This window comes from Branchiostoma lanceolatum, chromosome 7 (assembly GCF_035083965.1).
Source record: "Branchiostoma lanceolatum isolate klBraLanc5 chromosome 7, klBraLanc5.hap2, whole genome shotgun sequence".
NCBI lineage: Eukaryota > Metazoa > Chordata > Leptocardii > Amphioxiformes > Branchiostomatidae > Branchiostoma > Branchiostoma lanceolatum.
In genome coordinates, this window is record NC_089728.1 from 8,594,820 (window position 1) to 8,614,062 (window position 19,243).

Sequence of the window (19,243 nt, forward strand, 5' to 3'; positions counted from 1 at the left end):
GCGGGGCGATTTAAGGCACAGCGAGGTTCAGAGATTTGTTACGCTCTAACATGTGATTGGTACCGTCTATGAAAAGGAAACTGAATACAAAGATGGCGAAGACATTAGGCAATAAGTAGACGGAGTATTGTTGATGTAAGCGTTGTCGTTTTTTCGTAATTAATTTGTCAGTCGGGCCGCATGCAATATGTACGTCGGGCCACGCACACAGTGCGTGGTAGCCTATTTCCCATGAAATCATGAGCTGGGATGCGCTAGATATAGCCTTTCTCACATGACTTGAGAAGTGCATACAGTCAAAATTTTCCGGTCAAAAGAAAGCTAGAATATAGTAGACTGCAAGCCTCATTTACATTTTCTTAAACATCCATCACAAACTTCCGAAGAGAGCAATATTTTAAAAGCGTGCCAAGTTAGGCACACTATCAAGCGTAGCACTAAATCAGAACGTACATTCGCGAAAACGTCTCACAGCGTTTGCCGCTTGTAACTCGGAGTGTGAAGGGCTCATGAACAGTCTGAATACATTTCTTATTTAAGTAAGTTCTTTAGATGAATGTGTTCAAAATTCATTCATCAAAACCTGACCACTCTCTGGCAACCAGCAATGGTGCGCCGTGAGTTCGAGCGCGTAAAAAAACGTGCGATGTTAGAGCATCCCCTGTTATGTTTGCAAGTCAGTGTACTTGCAACTAGCCTTCAGGCACATAGTTGCAAAAGAAAATTTCCAGTATAACAAATTAATGTTATATTCAGAAAGTATGCTTATCAAGTGAGAACACTGTAAAAGTATGCACAGTACATTAGTTAAGAATTCATTTCGCGGTTGTGTTTGAAAACAGGTAATGGGGAGCGACCTATCAGATCCAACAGCACGTTACCCGTGGCCGCCCCGAGCAGCGCGCCGCCGACACCCACACGGCTGGCGGGACTGGGCGCCACCGTGGACGGAGACGAGAGGGGGGACCTGATCCAGTTCTACAACACTGTAAGGAACACATCCACTCCCCCGCCATATATACATGTAGCTGTGCCAAATAGCATTTACTCAGGCAACTGGATATGATTTTGGAAACGGTCAGACGTTTCAAGTAGCGTCCACTACTTATCGTCAGTGACTCTTAGCAAGATATGTTGATCAGCAGGTTTTTCACCACGAAATATGAGTTGATATGGAAATCAAGGGAAGACAATTTTAGATGGTCCATTTTAAAAAGCAATTAGACAAGGTCAAAACAAGGTTACCCGGATGTCTAACCTTCATCGACATATGTAGTTGTGTTGTTCTTACTATTGTATGGGTAACATAATCTTTGGAAATGTTGCTGCGTTTAGTAACACATATAGTAAAGCCAATTCATTCAGTAAAAGTGTTAAAATGTTTAACTAAATGATTTGTTTCCTGCTATTTTTCAGATCTTTGTGACAAAACTGAAGAGCTACGTCAGAAAGTTCTCTCCCACTGGGGACCACAAGGTGGGTTTAGAAAAACAAACATTACAGGACTTCCATGATATCTTTTTAATGGAGTAGAATTTGAAATTAATACTACGTTTATACCTGACAAAGTTGCATGTCTGTTAGTGTCTTTTACTAGAAACTAAAATTGTGATCAGGGCTGTCTCCAGCTTAAGATTTTTTTCTGTTCCACTCATTTTTTTGGAGCCCATGTTGTTTTTTGTTGTTAAATCTGTCATCTTAAGCTTATGAAAATATATTTTTATCTACTCCATTTTATGAAGTTTTTTGGATGGATGGGTTTAAAGTTTTTTTGCTGACCTCTTTGCCACTTGGCACTGCAAGGTTCTGAACGCTCTCTGTTGTTCTGCATGTTGACAGTTGTTTTGTGTTTGCAGGCGGACTCTAACATCCCCCAGCTGTCGCCCATTCCACTGCCCCGCACACACCTGCAGTCTCCCAGGAGAGTCTCCGTCAGACACCCCATCTACATCTCACCCCACAAAAACGGTAGGAACTTCTGTGAGTGCCGTTTTGTTGTCTTTTTTGCTTTGTTTGGGTGACAGGAAAGAAGGGGGTGCATGTTTGGAAAGTGGTTGCATGATGGGGATAATGTCAAAGATTGTAGCGTTAAGTATATGGCAGAATGCGCTTCAAATGATGATTAGATATTTAAAAATCTGCATAGAATGCTTGGTAGGCTTTTTTGCGCTTGGACATTATAGAGGACCTGAGGCTCATGGTTCTACATGTGCAGTGAAATGCATTGTAGGTAATACGTAAAAAGTTGATGGCCCCTGAGACATAAACAAAACACATCTGGACATATGTCAATCATGGTCTAGGCAACAAGTTAGAGGCTGTCACCTTGGACATATTGCCCACAATGCAATTTGCTGAGCACGTTCAGTGACAATAAGCCTCCTTGTTGAAAAAGTTGATTTTGACTTCCTCCAGTAATAGCTTTCCAATTTGTTTGTGCCAGGCTTTGTTTGACTTGTATCATTCACAGCCTCACAGAAGGAATATTGTCTTCTTGTAGTTTGAAAGTTTGCCTTTTTTCCAGGGAGACCGCTGACCCCCACCAGTGCAATGCTGTACTGTTTTGGGAAAAGTCCTGCAAAGGTAAGTAATGATTATTGTGCCATGTGATATCTCAGCTGTAGTTTGGTTTGATATGTTTAGTCTCCTACAGATTTTTTTAACGACATGCTGTGAAGACCCAGTATTTTTGAAAGACCGCTATACTGACATCAAAAGGTGAATTGAACTGTTATAAACCGTTCTAAAGATAAGAATTTGATGAAAAAACATCAATACAGTATTACTTCAAGGTTTAGAATAGTGCAAGGGGTGTGCACACCTATACAGTTCATTTTTATAAACACTGCCTACCTGCTCGCCCTGCTACCGAGGAGGTACAATTGTTGAAATTAACCATTATTATATCTGGGACAAGCAAGACCTGAGTTTGTTCTCTGTGATTTCAGAATCTTCAGGATATCACCAGCATGATCAAGTCAGGGGAGCAGCCCACCAAGAAGAGAGCGCTCAACTATGACACGAATGAGAACCCCGCCAAGCGGCTCTGCTCCGTGGGAAGCGCCGACAGAACATTGTTCCAGAAACTGAAGGATATAGACACGGTGCGACAGGCAGCTAACGCCAACCAATAGACAAAATGTATTTTTGTAAGACATACCTGTAAAAACAGACAAAAGTGTGGTGTTTTGTCTTTTTAGTTGTTTTTTTCTGTGTATAACAAACAATCTTGAGAGAATCGTAGCCTCTAAATCAGACTTCGAATGTGCAACATTTTCTTAGCTTTTGCCAAGTAAGCATGTCTGTGAAATAACTTTTAAGTATAGAATGGAGGAAGGGGGCTAGAACGTAAAGGTGTTAGAAATGGAAGGGTAACAAAAACTGTAGCACCACTGTGGAAAAAAGGGCAGGCTATTTATACTAATAGAGGAGTGGCTTATTTATGATGTATTTTTCCATGTATTTATGTGATGGGTAGACAGACACTGTCAACTATCGGAAGATTTCGTGGGGTGTGTATGTAGGTTCACAGGAGTTCGCTCATTCCACTTTCATGTACACTAAGGGAGCATCTGGACTAGTGACAATTGTGGCAGTTGTGATTTCTATGAAAATATAGAACCCAGTGTGCCCTCTCTCAAATTAACAGCAAAGGGAAAGAAAAACAATCATGGTCTCTCGTAACAGGTAATATGCATTTAAAGAACAACAGATGAAGTGTCTTGGTATGAGGGGATAAAATCTGTGCATGTTTGGATACAGTATATCAGAGGATGTATTTTTGACAAACCTTCGCTGAGATGTGAAGACAAGTAAGGAATGGCATTTTTCCTGCCCGATTTTAACCTTTGTTTACTGTTGAAGTAGTGTTTGTGGTGTTTGTAATCTCTTGTTTTCTTATGGGAGAACTTTGCAGTCACATCAAATAGCCCTTTTCCCCTTTGTTATGTAGACAATGCTGTGGAATACCTTCCATATCTTCTGTATCTGTTGTTCAGCCCCTAATAACAGGTTAGAGGTAAACAACTCCAGTAAGAATGGAGGTGTTGTAAGTAGTAGTAGAGACTTGGAGCTAGGGCACCGCACTCTGTTATGATTTGCTAAGTTGCAACACCTACCATGTTCTGCAACCTATTGATTAATTTTGAATTCAAAACTTTTTTCCTTTAATGAAGTTTATTGCAAGTTCGTGCCCGTGGGCTAATTGCAAATACATGATAAAAAACATAGGAAAAACATACATGCGTCAGTAAACTGTGTCTGACTTTGCTGTAACAATAGCATTTAATAGCATTTCATGGTCTTTTGTCTTTGTAATGTATTGTGATGTCTTAATTTTAATTTTGTAACTAGAACTTTTTCCTTTGTTGCACTTAGACCAATGTTTTAGAACAATTTATTTTAGAGTTTTATAACCAATTGCGTATCAATTTGCTGTCTCAAAAGGTCTCAACCTTCTTGTGTACAGGAATCTTAAAAAGATTTGGACCAAAAGTGGTCGTAGAGTGGCCATTTGCTTCTACAGGGAAGTAAAAAAGGAAACATTATGTTTCTTGTAAACATTTGCTTGTAAAAAGATGTAGGAAAAATCAAGCAATGTACATTTACTAGTAATGTACTAGTGACTTGACTTTTGCAGTAAATTTGACAAGAAATTTTCCAGAGATGGTTGTCAGTATTTTTGTTGGTCAGTGGTGAATGACACTATTATTGTTGATTGGTTGTTTGAGAGGTGTGCATCTGTATCCCTGTTTCTTATTGATTGCAAGAGATGAATGTGTCAGTATTTCTGTTTGGGATCGAGTGTCAGAGATGAATTTTATCACGCCTGTTTCTGTATGATTGTCAGTGTGCGATTGTCTAAATGTATCCGGCCAATCCAAAGAAAGAGAGTCAGTGTCTGATGACCTCATTACCCCATCCTGCCACTGTAGGAGATGGATCAGGAAGGATGATGGAGATGTGGGAAAACATCAACTTGGCACTTACAGCAATCTTAAACAAGAAGTAATATACATGTATCTGTATCTGTATCTATATAGCCGGTATAACCGCCATCAGGCGTAACACACCAGCTTCGCAGGCACGCGGCGCGGCAGCAGCTGGTCATATTACACCGAACGGTCTGTTACACCTAGTCTTTGCATATCTGACTGCAACCGTTCTTTAAAGCTACTTAGTGATGAAGCTCCTACAGTACTTGATGACAACGAGTTCCATTCTACTATGGTTCTCGGGAAATACGAATTTTTGAACACGTCAATCCTTGGCTGATAACTCTGGTACTTAAAAGCATGACTATTTCTGGTCCTCTTCTGAGCTGGCATTAGATACTTATCAGTCGGTACGTCCACAAGTTTATTAGTCATCTTGTACATCATGCAAAGTCTGGACATTGTTCTCCTGTCCTCAAGTGACATCCATTGCAGGTCTGCTTTCATTTTTGTTACACTGGCGCCCCTTTCATAGTTGTTCGTGCAGAATCTGGCAGCTTGGTTCTGCACCCTCTCGAGTTTATCTATATCCTTCTTTGTGTATGGATCCCAAACTGTTGCAGCATATTCAAGGTTTGGTCTTACTAGAGACGTGTATGCAAGTGATTTTACCTTTGCTGGGCATGCCCACAAATTACGTTTGATCACTCCCAATGTCTGTTTAATGACATTTGATTTAAAGTGCTTCCACAGACGGTTCCACATTGAAAAAACATACATGTAGAATGTAGAATCGACTGTTGAACAGGCGATTGTGAGTTTCAACCAGTTAAAACACTACTTGACATAAAAAGTATTGATTTGTAGGCGACGCGCGAAGAGCCTGAAACACCGTGTCCACCTGACGAAGTGCCACCTACATTCATGTACACATCACTTCCTCTACATAAAGAGTACGGTAAGGATATATGTAGACATCGTCTGTTTTGCACTTTTACTTAACTGTTCACCTGCTTACATAGGGCAAGGGCCCTACCAGACTAACTACGCCAGCTATAGGAAGAATATTTGCCAGGGATGTTTAGCCACCAGAGGGTTTCATTTACAAGTGCAGTTACTCCACGGGTGAAATATTGACCCTCACCATGGACTGACTTTACTGGCTAATCATTCCTTTTTCTGCCGATTTCTACAACCCATATGCCCGTAGGAAGACCTGGTGGAGGCTAGATGTAGATATGCATAATAACTGCCCGTACAAAAGCGCCACCCTGCAGACTAATGCATGACGACAGGACCAATAGTCTCCACAAGATGGCTTGATCAGCACCATGGCCATAGCCCAGCATTGCATTCGCTGGTTCCTCAGCAAACATCATTTGCTGTTTTATACACGCTATGATAACTTGATCTTCACGATGTGCTGACTACATTTCATCTGATTGCCGTTCCATTTAGCAATTTGAAAGCTGTGTGCCATTCTAGGACCGTTTTCAGGAGCATAAGTCCATGTTGATTTGATTATATGAATGACCTAATCGGAAACACGATTCTTAAGCCTTATCCTACTTGGTAATGTTTATGACTTTAATCAGAGATTTTGATGTACTATATGCGGTTCTTTGCATGTCCTTGTTATCTCATTTTCATATCCCCTGACACCTTTTGCATGGTCACTAAGGCTGAACTATCACAAACTCTGTAATACAAACAAGTAGCTATTTTTCTTAGATTTGGAGGAATTGAATGAAGAAAGACCTTATCATGTTACTTCAACGTATGAAAAACCACAGACAAGTTTATTTCTGCTTATAACATGTACTTTATTCAGTGTGTAAAAGGAAGTGCACACTCCCAAATTCGCAACAAGTCAGCACCTGACAACGGTGTTTCCCTTTGCTCAAACTTTGTATGGTATGTGAACATGAAGCTATGGCCTAAGAACAGTTACAAAAACGCAGGATATCAAAATAAAAGTTGACAAAACTGTAGGTAGTGACGACAATTCTCAGATATTTTTGTACAGTAAACAACACGTGGAGAAAGCTAAAGCATCAGGCTAGGTTCCTTAGAGGAAACTTTTTACTGGGAATTGCTGTTGAAGAAAGAGGATTCGTCGCTCTCCTGAGAGCTGCGGCTGCGAGAGTTCCAGCGCCTGTTCTCGTTGCTGCGGGACTCGGAGGTCTGCTCGCTGTGGTGGGAACATGCTATAATCAGTTACACATTCAATACACTACACACTACATGCTTTTTCAAAGATTTGCCCATGCAGGCAGCGGTTTCACTGTTTTTAGATTTTCAGATGAAATTTCGATACGACATATACCGGTATTTACAATTTTAGATGTAAGATAAGATTTTTGGAGACGTCAGTATAGCACTGTGATTGAGTTGAAAATATTGTAAAGATTCCGCGAACGCATTCCATGGAAAATCGGCTTTTCAGTGTCTGAAAAGAGATGTAATTTATAACACTTTTGGATATTTTACCTGCTGCGGAAGATGTCGGTGGTCCTGCGGGAGTCCACGCACTGGTGGGTGGGGCACACGCAGTCCTGGGGAACCTCGATACCAGCGGTGAAGTGGGTCTGGTCACGGTCGGTCTTGGCTGTATGGAGAAATAGAGAAGAGGTTAAAATCATGGTATTGGTTCAAACAACTTCTCTCAATACAGAATGCACCTTTCCGTATTCTTCGTCAGTTCAGTCCCCCAGTTGTCTTTTTCAATATCATAATATGATACGCGATCTTAAAGGAAAGCTACACAAAAAATTGAAAATCCTTCTATGCTATGCTTAATATATTCCAAAGTCAAATTCTTACTTCAAGTTGTTTCACATAAGTCCGTCATAGTTTTGGGATTTTCCACAGTTTGCAACTTATGCCGTGCTGACGCCTTCTCACCTAATAATTGAATTATATGACGTCAGTGTTTCCAACTTTCCACCTGATGATTGTATTATAAGACGTCAGTGTTTTAAAATTCAATCATCAGGTGAAAAAATTGGAAACACTGACGTCATATAATTCAATTATCAGGTGAGAAGGCGTCAGCACGGCATAAGTTGCAAACTGTGGAAAATCCCAAAACTATGACGGACTTATGTGATACAACTTGAAGTAAGAATTTGACTTTGGAATATATTAAGCATAGCATAGAAGGATTTTCAATTTTTTGTGTAGCTTTCCTTTAACATCAGGTCAACAGAGGACAGGTTAAGTTAATCTAGATTCATCTACTTTTAAGTGGCGTCGAATGCACGAGTGACTAGGCTAGCGGACACAAGATCGAGAAGTCACGGGTACGGTTCCTGGCATCCCTGGCTGAACGGTGTGTCCTTTGGAAAGTCATCTTACACGACACAATGGATAACAACAACCCACTTCCCTACAGCCTCAAAAAGGTTATAGAGCTACTTTTAGTTTTAGTCTACCTTTCACCACAGGCTGTGATGATAACTCTTCAATCCTGAACAAGATAACAGTGAACAAAAGAGTCCGTCGTCTCTGGTGATGGTGGACGGAAGACACACTTACCACTGAGGTGGGGGCAGTTGAAGGACACCTTCTGGTAGCTCAGGTCGACGGGCTTGCAGGGGCGCTGGCACTGCAAGTACTTCTGGGTAGAGTAGCAGGCGCCGTTGCGGTGGGACTGCTGGATGCGGGACATCACACCCTCACATTCTGGTGTTGGAACAAGAGAAAACATGGCATGACTAAACCACGTGTGCTAACAACTGAAAATTTATGAGAATAGCGCACATTGACAGAAGACTACCAGACTACACCGATAAAAAGCCGGTAGCGGTTATTGTACCTCACTGTTTTAGGGGGTGTTACAGAAGAAAAAGGACTTCCCTTATACACGTATATGTTATATTTCATTGCCATTATCGACAAATAGATTACCCATGAAGAGAGAAGTTGACACTTACTGCAGTTCTGGCAAGACCTGCTCTCGACGAAAGACTGGCACTGCTGCTGGCTCTGCTCCTCCTGGCTGGACCACAGGGTCTTCTGCTGCTGCTGCTGCTGGCTGCGGGAGACCTGAGGGTCGCAGGCAACGGAGACGCGGCGGGTCTGCTCACCCTGGCTGCACTGCCTGGGGGACTCGCACTCGGACCACAGGCTCTGCCTAACCAGAACACAGCCTGGAAAAGATTCAAAGGCGTAAACCATATGTTAGGAAAAAGGTCTGTTAAAGTGAAAGATTTACAGTGATGTTGTATGTGTTTTTTTTGTGCGTCTTTACATGCAATTGGTCATGCACTTAAAATAGTTGTATGTGTAAAATCAAAGGACAACTTACTGGGCTGGACCTGGGGCTGCTGCCTGGGCAGGCTGCGGACGACCTGCAGGAAGGTGTTGGAGAGGGTGTTCTGCTGCTGGCGCTGGACGCGCTGCTGCTCACGCTGCTGCTGCTGGCGCTGGATCTGCTGGATCTGGCGCTGGAACTGCTGGCGCTGCTGCTGCACCTGCTGCTGCCGCTGCTGGCGCTGCTGCCTCACACGGATGCGGTCCTGGGTGGAAAGGATCATTTTCTCCGTAAGTTTAAAAACATCAAATCGATCCATCTCTTGAAATGTGTACAATGCGATAGGACGGACACGTAGATAGCATTTTGAAACGCAATATGTGCATAAGACAACATCCTTGGGGAAAACATTCTAAGTTAGGAAACGTTTGTCACCTCGGGGGTGCGGTTGATGTCACGCTCCTGCTGCTGCAGCTGCTGGAGGGACTCCTGCTGCTCATCTTCAAACTGCTGCTGCTGACGTCTGATCTGCCTGATCTGCTGCTGGGTCTGCTGCTGCTCCCTCTGCTGCTGCTCCTGTTCGCGCCTCTCGGACTCCTCGCGCTGCTGGCGGGACTGCCACTGCTGCTGCTGTCCCTGGGTGGTCTGGAAGGTGGCCTCGGACTGAGTGCCGGTGGTCTGGCGGGGGACAGTCAGGGTCTGGCGCCTGGCCTCCTGGCCCTGGAAGCCGCTCTCGATCTGGACACGGACCTCATCCTGGTCCTGAGACTGGAAGCTAAGCAAATTCATAAAGGGATTGTTAACAACTTTGAATACTAAACGTTCTTGTTACGCTGCAATACAGTTGTGTACATTACAATACATGCACCTATTAAAACAAAATAAACTTAGTCATAGGCACTTTAAGAGTGATTTCACATTGTATAACAAAGCATTTCCGAACTTAGAACATCTTAGAAATAGATTTTGCATCTAACATGTGATAAATCAAATCTAAGGGTAAGCATGACTGGTTTTGTTTGGCGCTGTACCTGATCTGGATGGTCCTGGGCTGGCTCTGCTGCTGGCTCCTGGGCTGGTTCTGGCTGCGGACGATCCAGCTGGTCTGGGTCTGAGAGCTGGTCAGGAAGTTGGGGTTCTGCTGCAGCTGCTGGGTCTGCTGGTACAGCTGCTGGCGACCCTGCTGCTGCTGCTGCTGCTGGCGCTGCTGCTGCTGCTGCTGGGTAAGGACGCCGTTGAAGATGACGCACTGCTCAATGCCGGACACGGACTGGACGGGAGTGCACTCCTGTGTGTCGGTGTAAGAAAAACATATTGTATTTCACCGTTTGGAGGAAGGCAGAAAGATGTTACTTATGCTTAAATCAACACTATAATACATTTTGAAATTCTCTATTGAAATTGGCTGCTGCTGGGCTGGGTGCCACTGTCAATCAATTTTGGTTGTTGAGAGTGGTAAACATTCCCCCCGGGCCGGTACGTCCCACAATAAATCGGCTGCTGGTTGGGTAAGACAGTTGTTTGCATAGTCGAGGGTCTTAACTATGTAAAATTGGATGTAGGTGGTTTCATCAATGATTGTAGGTGGTTGCTTGCGCCAGGTGGTTGATTGTACTAGTATTTTGTAGACCAGAAGGGCGTGAAAGACAAATCTTACCTGCTGCTGCTGCTGCTGCTGTTGTCCCTGCTGCTGCTGCTGCTGCTGGGTGCGCAGAGGCCTGGTCTGGGTCTGCTGCTGGCTGGAGCCCTGGCCCTTGTTGACCAGACGGCGCTGGAAGGTCTGCACGTTCACGCTGAAGAGTCAAGACAAAAACATTGATTATACATGTATATTCGTATCTAAAGAAGTGTTTCTTTAGAATTTTATTCTTTGCATATGCTAGACTAACCAGACTAACTAGACTATACTTCATAGATTTGCAGCTGAGGAAGTTCAGATTTGTGTTGTAGACTTGTTAAGACGCTAAGCTGTTAAAACAGAGGTTTTTGCATAAATACAATTGTGCTTGAGACGTACCTGGAAGACATGTTGATCTGCTGGTACAGGTCACGGGTGATGTTCATCTGCAGGGGCCAGTCCTGGATGGACACGGTGGCGTTGTTGGTGCCGACACGCCACTGGCTCTGGGCGACAACGCCGGACTGCTGGGTGTAGGCATCGACACAGACCTGGGCACGCTCCAGCATGCTCAGCCTATGTAGGAGAACAGAGAAACGTTCTTTATTTACATCATAAATGCTCTTACAACTAGATCACGTTTGATGTGAACCTAAATGTATCTCGCTATCGAAATTTCGATGTACATGTATATAAAATGACAAAGGCGAGCTTCGTAGTGCAGGTTTCTCGTATTTTACACATCTTTATGTCGACCTCTATTATTTGCATGTTACATGTACGGCTTCTCACCTGCCGTTGACGGTGGCCTGGATGGTCCTGCGGACAGCGTTCATGCGCACGCGGGTGTTGGCGTTGACGGTGGTGGCGACCTCATAGCTCATGCGCAGGGGCAGACCCATGGAGGTGGGGATGGAGGTACGGCAGTCGTCCTGGGTGGTGTTCTGGCGGATCTGCAGGCCCTGGCCGCGGGTCAGGTCGCGGATCATCTGGGCAAGACCTGTGATGCGCAAGATGGTAGAAGATGTTACATTTCGTTTTGTTTATCAGATATGGGATGAGATTCTACAGCTGGATAGATTTCATCTGTTTCACAACTGACGTCAACACCATTAGTTGAAGATTTATCTGAAACCTAATTGACTGAGCAACCACTTAGGAGAAAATAGTTCCAGGTGGTTACTCAGGACAGGGTGGGGTTAACTATGACGAGGCTGTTTTAATGTGGCTTGTGATAGGAGGTGGTTGCCAGTGCCAGTTGTTTGCCTGGCCACGTTTGTCTGTATCTCATTGCAAAACTCATTCTTGATTAACTAATGTTACCGTCTCTAGAATTTCCGGAGATAAGAAATCCTCAGTCGAACTTACTTCACTAGACAGGTGCAGTACATCTATATCGAATATCGCGGACTCACCAGTGGTGTTCTGGGTGGAGAAGGTGGTCTCGTGGCCGTTGATGACGACGTAGTAGGTCAGCTGAGGGGTGACGATCTGCTGGCGGCGCTGCTGCTGCTGCTCCTGGCACTTGCGGTCCTCCTGGAAGAACATAGTAAAGATTCATTTAATGAATGGCGAGAAAAAATCATAGGAGTATATGACTGCAAATTTGTACCGCAGTGACCGTATGCATGTACAGAGTGACAAAGTATGCGGCAGTTTTAGCTCGTGGTAGTACTATAGTAAAGTCGCACTATGCCCTGTATGGTTTGAAAAGTATGCATCACATCTGACTATTGCACTGTATTTACAGGTTCGTGATATATATAGCAAAAACTTTTCGCATAATTGCTGTCGTCCATGGGGGCCGCCATCCTGGGATTCTGACATCTTCCGGTTGCCATTTTGTTTCCGATATGTAGGCAAGGCTGCATTAGACTCCTACCTTGGTCTGCTGCTGGTACTGGGGACGCTGGCTCTGCCTGCGCTCCTGGCTGCGGCTCTGGCTGCGGCCCTGGCTGCGCTCCTGGCTGCGGCTCTGGCTGCGCTCCTGGCTGCGGCTCTGGCTGCTCTCCTGGTTCTCCAGAATGCTCCACTCCTCCATCAGCCTACAATTCACACCAGAACATTACGAGACTACTGAATGGCAATCTAGAATAATGACCTCAAAGTAGGTGTCAAGAATAAAGTGAATGTGTGAATTTCTGTTGTTTTACTGAAGACTAGGCTGCAGAGCGGTACAGTAGTACGATTTATTTGGCTTTCAAACAATATTAGAATATAATGCTCTGGATTCTGGTTCAAGATTACTATTTACCATTCGCGGTTCTGCTGCTGCTGGCGGCGCTCCTCGCTGGTGGTGGGGCGGTTCTGGTTGCGCTCACGCTGCTGCTGGCGGCGCACGGCGTTGAAGTAGGTCTCCAGACCCTCCTGGCGGACACCGAACTGGAAGGAATCACAAATGAGATTCATTCTAGGTTGCATACAGATAAGGAGTCCTAATGCCTCTGTCAAAATTTTTCAATTCGGGGACCTTCTGGCGATAAGCATATGCGACCGAAGCTTAATTAACTCAGTTACTCTAGAGTATACGTTTTGGAAACGTCCTTGTTGTACGGAACCTATCATAATCTTTGTTCACAAGACTATGTTTTACCTCGAAGAGGTTGTAGTCGTAGCCAGTGTTGTGCTTCTGGATGTTGACCATGACGGAGCGAGGGATGGGGCTCTGGTCGGTGAACAGGATGTGGGAGTCCACGAAGTGAGACCTACGCCTGGAGCCGGCAGTGGCTGTGTGTGGGCAATACATGCAATCAGTGACAATGGCATTCAGCTTTCATAATCTACTTCGACACTTGAACTGCTGCCTAATGATGTATGAATAATTCCATTTTCAGATTAACTGTGGGTACAGGGGAATTCAGTTGCTTTCGTAGTTACAGTTACTGTAGAAAATATAGAGAACAAGTTCAGGATGAACTTACTGTTGTAGCCAGTATCATACATGATGGCCCTGGAGCTGTTGAACTGCTGAGAGAACTCGGACTCAGTCTGGTTGGCGATCATCTCAAGAGTTTGCTGGGCGATGCGAGACCTTCGAGGTGGATAAGATTACGTTTTATTATAAACAGATACAATACGGAAATTACTCAAGCATCCGCTATCTTTCGTCAATGACACTTGGCAAGATCTGTAGTCCAACAAGTATTTAACCAAAAACTATGAATTGATCTGTAAAAAATAAATTTCAGATGGCCTAATAGTAAAATGATGATAGAACAGCTATAACACGAGTTTGGCGGTATCGATTTCCTATTCCCTTGGTTGGGGAAATATCAGACTCGCACTTGTGTCGATACAGTGGTTAGCAAAAATCAACTGGGACAGCACGTGAGAGGAGTACTCACTGCTGCTGGGTCTGGGGGTTGGTGCGGCCGTTCTGGGCCACCTGGCGCAGGTAGCTGTCGCAGAAGGAGGCGACCTGGGGGTCGGACTCGCGCTGCAGACGGGAGACGATGCGGTTGACGCTCTGCTGAGAGTTGCTGCGCTCCATCAGCAGGACGAAGGCGGCGCTACGGACCTCCACACCGTTCTCGGGGGTGTTGAACAGCTGGGACAGCTGCTCCTGGGTCTGTAGATAAAGCACAACACAGTATAAGAACACATTGTACTTCAAAGCTGACAAGATTTGACTATACTTCAAAGCTGACACAATTCTAGAGCAAACTGTTATGCTTCATCGGTGCATCCAATACAACAGTCATATCCTTATTTCGTACCGCTAACACTTTCATCGATGACAGCTGGTAGAAAAAACATTTCATGCTAAAGCTGTTACCTCCAAATTACCATCGACAAAATGACTGCAGTCTTTAGCAAGCCGCTAGGGGGACAAACCCTACACCGACAGATCGAGACCATAGCATCTCAAGGACAAAATATGCAAAACCCGTAAGTTCTGCTGCAGCACAAAGTTGAGCCATTAGAGGGCCCCAAATCGACGTTGACACCTACCCCCATACCAAATATTCACGGGGGTGATGATGTGCAGTGTTACCTGAGGTGTGATCTGCTGCCTGTCGACCCTCCACATAGCGTAGATGGCGACCTGGCGGGTTCCGTTGCTCCTCTGGGTGTTACGGGCGACCTGCATCAGCTGGGGGATGGTGGAGGGCAGACCGGCGTTGCCGATAGCCTTCAGGGCGACCTGGACCTCGCGCTCGGAGCCAGTCTGCTGGCCACGCTGCAGCTCGGACACCAGGACGTGACGGGCCTGACGAACCTCAGTCTGTTGGGTGAAACACAGCATCGTTGTCATAAACATAAGTTCGGACGTACCTTTGTGTGAAAAGTTCATTCAATGTGCTATACAGAACTGTTGACAAAAAGTAGCTTTAGAATCGTTCCCTTTTTTAAATTCCACAAAATGAATATTAGGATAACTTACGGGGGCGGCGTTCTCGTTGACGTTGTTCTGGGTGATGAAGCTGTTGACCAGAGAGCCGAGGGTCAGAAGAGCCTGCTCGCGGACCTGCTGGCTCTGAGAGCGCTGGCGAAGGATGAACTGCAACACAAAGAGATGATAGGAAAAAATGAAAACGTGAAGACAAAAGTGTACGATCGAAGAAAATGTTGTTAAGTAGCTATCTTGTTCACTATGTCCTATTTCAATTAAATGTAGCATACAAGCAGGAAAACCAGGTACATAGGAGACGATAAATCTGTGTGACATTACTCACCAGGACACCGTCCAGGTTCTGGCGGATGGGGCGCTGGCACATGGCGATGCCGCGCAGGAAGTTCTGGGCCTGCTGCTCGCTGCACTCACGGGTCTGGATCTGCTCGGTCATCAGCTGGATGCCGGCCTGGGTGCTGACGTGGGACAGAGCCTGCTGAATGGGCTGACGGTACTGCTGCTGCTGCACGAACTCGCTGTAGACCTTGCGCAGAGTGTTCTGGTTGCACTCACGGAAGGTCTGGACGATGTTCATGAGGGCCAGGGTCTGCTGCTGCTCCTGCTGCTCCTGCTGCTGCTCGAAGCGCTGCTGCTGCTGCTGCAGCTGCTGGAGCTGCTGCTGCTGCTCCTGGCTGCGAGACTGGCTCCTCACCTCCTGCTGACGGCGCTGGTTCTCCTGCTGGCGCTGCTGGAAGCCCTGCTGGGCCTGCTCGGACTGGATCCACTGCTGCAGCTGCTCCTGGACCTGTAAAGACCGAGAATGTAACCAATCAATGAAACAATCGATCAATTATCCACAGACATCATCTAAATGCGTTGCGACTGTAGACATCTCTCTCCAGGATGTTCTATTATAAATGTGACAACAAGAGATAATCTATGCTTAACTAGTCTTCAAGACATATCAAAACACTGTTTCAAGGAGATGGAAGGTGTACGTACCTCCTGACGGGTCTCGGCGGTCTGGCTGCGGCGGGTGATGTTCCTGCGGATCTCCTGCTGGTCAGTGATGGGCTGGAACACCAGGCTGGTGGTGGGGCGCTGCTGCAGATCTGCACAGACGAAACACCAGTTACTTATTACTACTCACTACTACAGCTCAGTACTATTACTTAGGTATCGTCCCTTATTACTATCAAATGACGTGCAGATGAAAACAAAAGTACGCTGCGCTTGTATGCTAACTGAAGATGATTGCTACGTGAGCACTTACTGGCGGGGCGGACATCGCTGTCGCCCTCGCTGACCTTCCTCAGACGCAGGGTCTGCCTGTAGTAAGAAAGTTGGTAAACGTCAATATCATCGTACAGGTCATTATCGGTTATCAATAGTCATTGTAATCACAAACATATTAACATGCTCATAGAGAATCATGTAGATAGCTAACTATGTGTTTTCTTGTTACTATGAAAATGGCCTCGCATGCGTTGAAAATTTTTGATTGGAGATTTGCAAAATCACGAATGTTACTCACAGGATGTTGGTGGTGACGGCACCGGTCTGCTGGTTCTGCTGGCCGGTCTGCTGGCTCTGCTCGCGGGTCTGCTGGCTCTGCTGGTTGTACAGAGAGATGACGTGCTGCTCACGGGTCTGGATCTGGGACACAATGAAGTTCTCCTGCTGCTGCTGCTGGGAGGAGCGGGTCTCCTGGCTGCCGCTGCGCTTGTTGATGTTCAGGTTGGACAGGGTGACGTTGGTCTGGGAGGTGGAGTTCCTCAGGTCCTCCTAGCGGCGCAAAGTGTAAGTGCATCATCAGAAACTATCCTAAACGTTTCTGTGTGAATAGTTTCATTAGGTTGGTAATACATTGAATAAAAAGACTCGTTGTACACAACCATGACCATGTATTTTATTCAACCGACGTTTTAGTGACCGTCTGTCACCTTCCTCACGAGTGTCACCTCTTTATAGGTGTCGCTGCTGACAGATGCGGTCCCCAAAGTTTCTGTTTATCGAGCTGTGGATCAACTATGTAAACTACAATTTTTTAGTTTTGCGTGAAAGTTAGTCACAAGAGCCTTGTACATGTTTACTTGCTTTGGATGTTCTAAAAAACAATCAATATGGATAAATCCCGTTGCAGTATGTGTCTGAATTTTGTGAAACGTAGAACTCACGGTGTTGGGAGACCTGTTGCCGAACAGAGTGCAGTTAGAGATGACGGCACGCTGAGAGCACTGGCTGAAGTCACGGGAGCGGCGGATCTGCATCTCGTCCTGCTCGCTGTCGGCGCGGACGGTGTAGTTCACGCGGCAGTCTCCAACAACATCGGTCTGCAGCAGGCAAGAGAACAATTCTTGTAAACATGCATTCACATATGTTCGCCGGAACCCATTGTAAAATGCAAGCACTACGACAGCACATGAAAGCCACATCGTTTAAACTAGCCTGTACAACACAATCTCTCGCTGTCTAGGCTCATTGGGCCCCTCCTAAGAGCTTGTGGTTATCCACCTCTCGGGCGAGAGAACCATTCCCATTTCCAGAACTGCCAACGGGGTCTGCATTGAGAGGGGGGGCAGGATCCTGGTAACGCTTAACGGTAAATTTAGGAGGACTGGCAACGCTTAACGGTGAATTTAAGAGCACCGGCAACTCTACACGGCCAATTGACTTGTTATTGAAAATGTTTTGGAAGCGACCAATAGGAGCGCAGTATTCTTTATCAGGAAAGTCAGGATCTATATGGAAAGTCGTCTCAGCCTAGAGAAAGTACCAACCTCCTGGACAGAGTAGTTGCCCTGGCGCTGGATGAGGTTGAAGTTGAACTGGGACAGGATACCACGCTTGATGTTCAGCACCCACTGCTGCTCGTCCTGCTGGGGGCGGATGTCCTGCACGCGGCCGCTCTGGTAGCGGAACCACAGGGGGTTCTGCTCCAGGTCGCGGGAGAAGTCGTTGGAGTTGGGGGACCTCTGCCACTCAACCTGGTTGGACTCGCCGCTGTTGGACTCGTACAGACGCACGTCCATCAGCTACAGGGAGGAAGGCAAACAAAATTTAGCCGACAGATCAATAAAAGGGACATACAAAGTATGGACGAGGCCGAGAAAGTAGTCAGAAAAAACATTCTGTGACAGTTACATGATGATTGCAACGCATGCAGGGTCAGAAAAATTAGGCCAAAAGGAAAAGTATTTTGCCTTGTGCATGCAAAATAGTAAAAGCGTTTTAAAGTTAACAATATTCTATGCATCTGACACTGAATGGAGCGAATTTTAAACAAAAGCAAAATACACAAATGATCTGCAGGTATGATTATCAAAGATGCAAAAAGTGTACGTACGTCCATGCGGACTTGGCGGCCGGGCTGGACGGACAGCACGACATCAGCGCGGATGCGCACGCCGGACTGGCTGCTGTTCTGGGGGGTCTGGGTGCCGGTCAGGGCCTCGGACTCATAACGGTACTCGTAGTGACGGAACTCGCGGAATCCGGTCAGGAGGTCTTTTGGAGAAAAAAGAAAAAAGTTAGCATCATGATAAGTAAGGGGCTTTTCTGTTTGTGCGCATCAAAAGTGTTGAAGGAAAAATAAATGCATGCGATAGATGCTAAGATTCAAAGTACAGGTCTACTCTCTCTTGTCACCACTGTATTAATCTCATCTAGATCCAGGCAAAAAAAACGGACCCGTAATGCAGTCGTTTTCCGGTTATACTGTACATCTAAAAAGTGATTTTATGTTTTGATTTCTAACAAGAAACATTTTCGTTAACTTTGGGTAAAGGTAAAATTGCTTAAACAGTGGAAATGCACTACATACAAGAAAAAACAGCAAAAGGAACAATTCTGTGAAACATACGGTGATGATTTAAGGACTAAACTAAACTAAACTACAGTGATAGTTAAGTAATAGATAGCTTACCGTTTCCTTGAGACTGCTCCTCGGCGGGAGCTGCAAATGCAGCCGCTACAAAACACAACACCAACAGGGCGCGCATCTTGGCTCTATCAGCTTTTCTTGCCGGTTGATCACCTCAAAAGAAAACTGCTGAAAGTAGTGACGAACCCCTTTCCTCTCCCCTTTTTATACAGTTGTGTGG

At 45.4% G+C, this 19,243-nt stretch overlaps 2 protein-coding genes across 6 annotated transcripts in view; one reads left to right on the forward strand and one right to left on the reverse strand.

Moving 5' to 3' along the window:
* LOC136439022 (retinoblastoma-like protein 1) overlaps positions 1–4,168 on the forward strand; it is a 29,993-nt gene extending 25,825 nt beyond the window's left edge. For 2 of the 4 annotated variants that reach the window (XM_066434128.1, XM_066434129.1), the window contains exons 19-23: positions 843–988; positions 1,417–1,476; positions 1,857–1,968; positions 2,525–2,583; positions 2,949–4,168. In XM_066434128.1, coding sequence (XP_066290225.1) covers positions 843–988; positions 1,417–1,476; positions 1,857–1,968; positions 2,525–2,583; positions 2,949–3,134 — 563 coding nt within the window. In that variant the 3' untranslated portion in view covers positions 3,135–4,168. Of the gene's footprint in view, positions 1–842; positions 989–1,416; positions 1,477–1,856; positions 1,981–2,524; positions 2,584–2,948 lie in introns of all 4 variants that reach the window. The other 2 variants (XM_066434126.1, XM_066434127.1) reach the window with 1 other exon arrangement.
* A 2,568-nt stretch (positions 4,169–6,736) lies between these two features.
* Positions 6,737–19,207, reverse strand: LOC136439039 (trichohyalin-like). 2 transcript variants are annotated; one of them, XM_066434167.1, is made up of 26 exons: positions 19,066–19,207; positions 18,487–18,647; positions 17,921–18,175; positions 17,318–17,473; positions 16,675–16,925; positions 16,414–16,469; positions 16,143–16,252; positions 15,484–15,945; positions 15,192–15,308; positions 14,802–15,032; positions 14,152–14,375; positions 13,729–13,838; positions 13,401–13,534; positions 13,062–13,189; positions 12,690–12,852; positions 12,223–12,343; positions 11,600–11,807; positions 11,207–11,383; positions 10,847–10,982; positions 10,221–10,474; positions 9,625–9,964; positions 9,244–9,454; positions 8,870–9,085; positions 8,472–8,618; positions 7,425–7,542; positions 6,737–7,125 (listed from the first exon to the last, which is right to left on the reverse strand). In XM_066434167.1, exons 1-26 carry the CDS (start codon positions 19,139–19,141, stop codon positions 7,017–7,019), a joined length of 4,671 nt encoding a protein of 1,556 aa, XP_066290264.1. In that variant the 5' UTR covers positions 19,142–19,207; the 3' UTR covers positions 6,737–7,016. The 2 variants fall into 2 exon arrangements, with proteins under 2 accessions (XP_066290264.1, XP_066290263.1); XM_066434166.1 differs by having other exon boundaries at positions 10,221–10,477.
* Positions 19,208–19,243: the final 36 nt, after the last annotated feature.

What these genes read in the sequence shown, in the direction of transcription:
- LOC136439039 (XM_066434166.1), bottom strand. Translation starts at nt 19,141, where the DNA reads ATGCGCGCCCTGTTGGTGTTGTGTTTTGTAGCGGCTGCATTTGCAGCT. An exon ending in ACGACTACAACCTCTTCGAG is followed by an intron (nt 13,190 to 13,400) that starts GTAAAACATAGT and finishes GATTCCTTCCAG; the next exon opens with TTCGGTGTCCGCCAGGAGGG. An exon ending in AGCAGCAGCAGCAGCAGCAG is followed by an intron (nt 10,478 to 10,846) that starts GTAAGATTTGTC and finishes ACCGACACACAG; the next exon opens with GAGTGCACTCCCGTCCAGTC.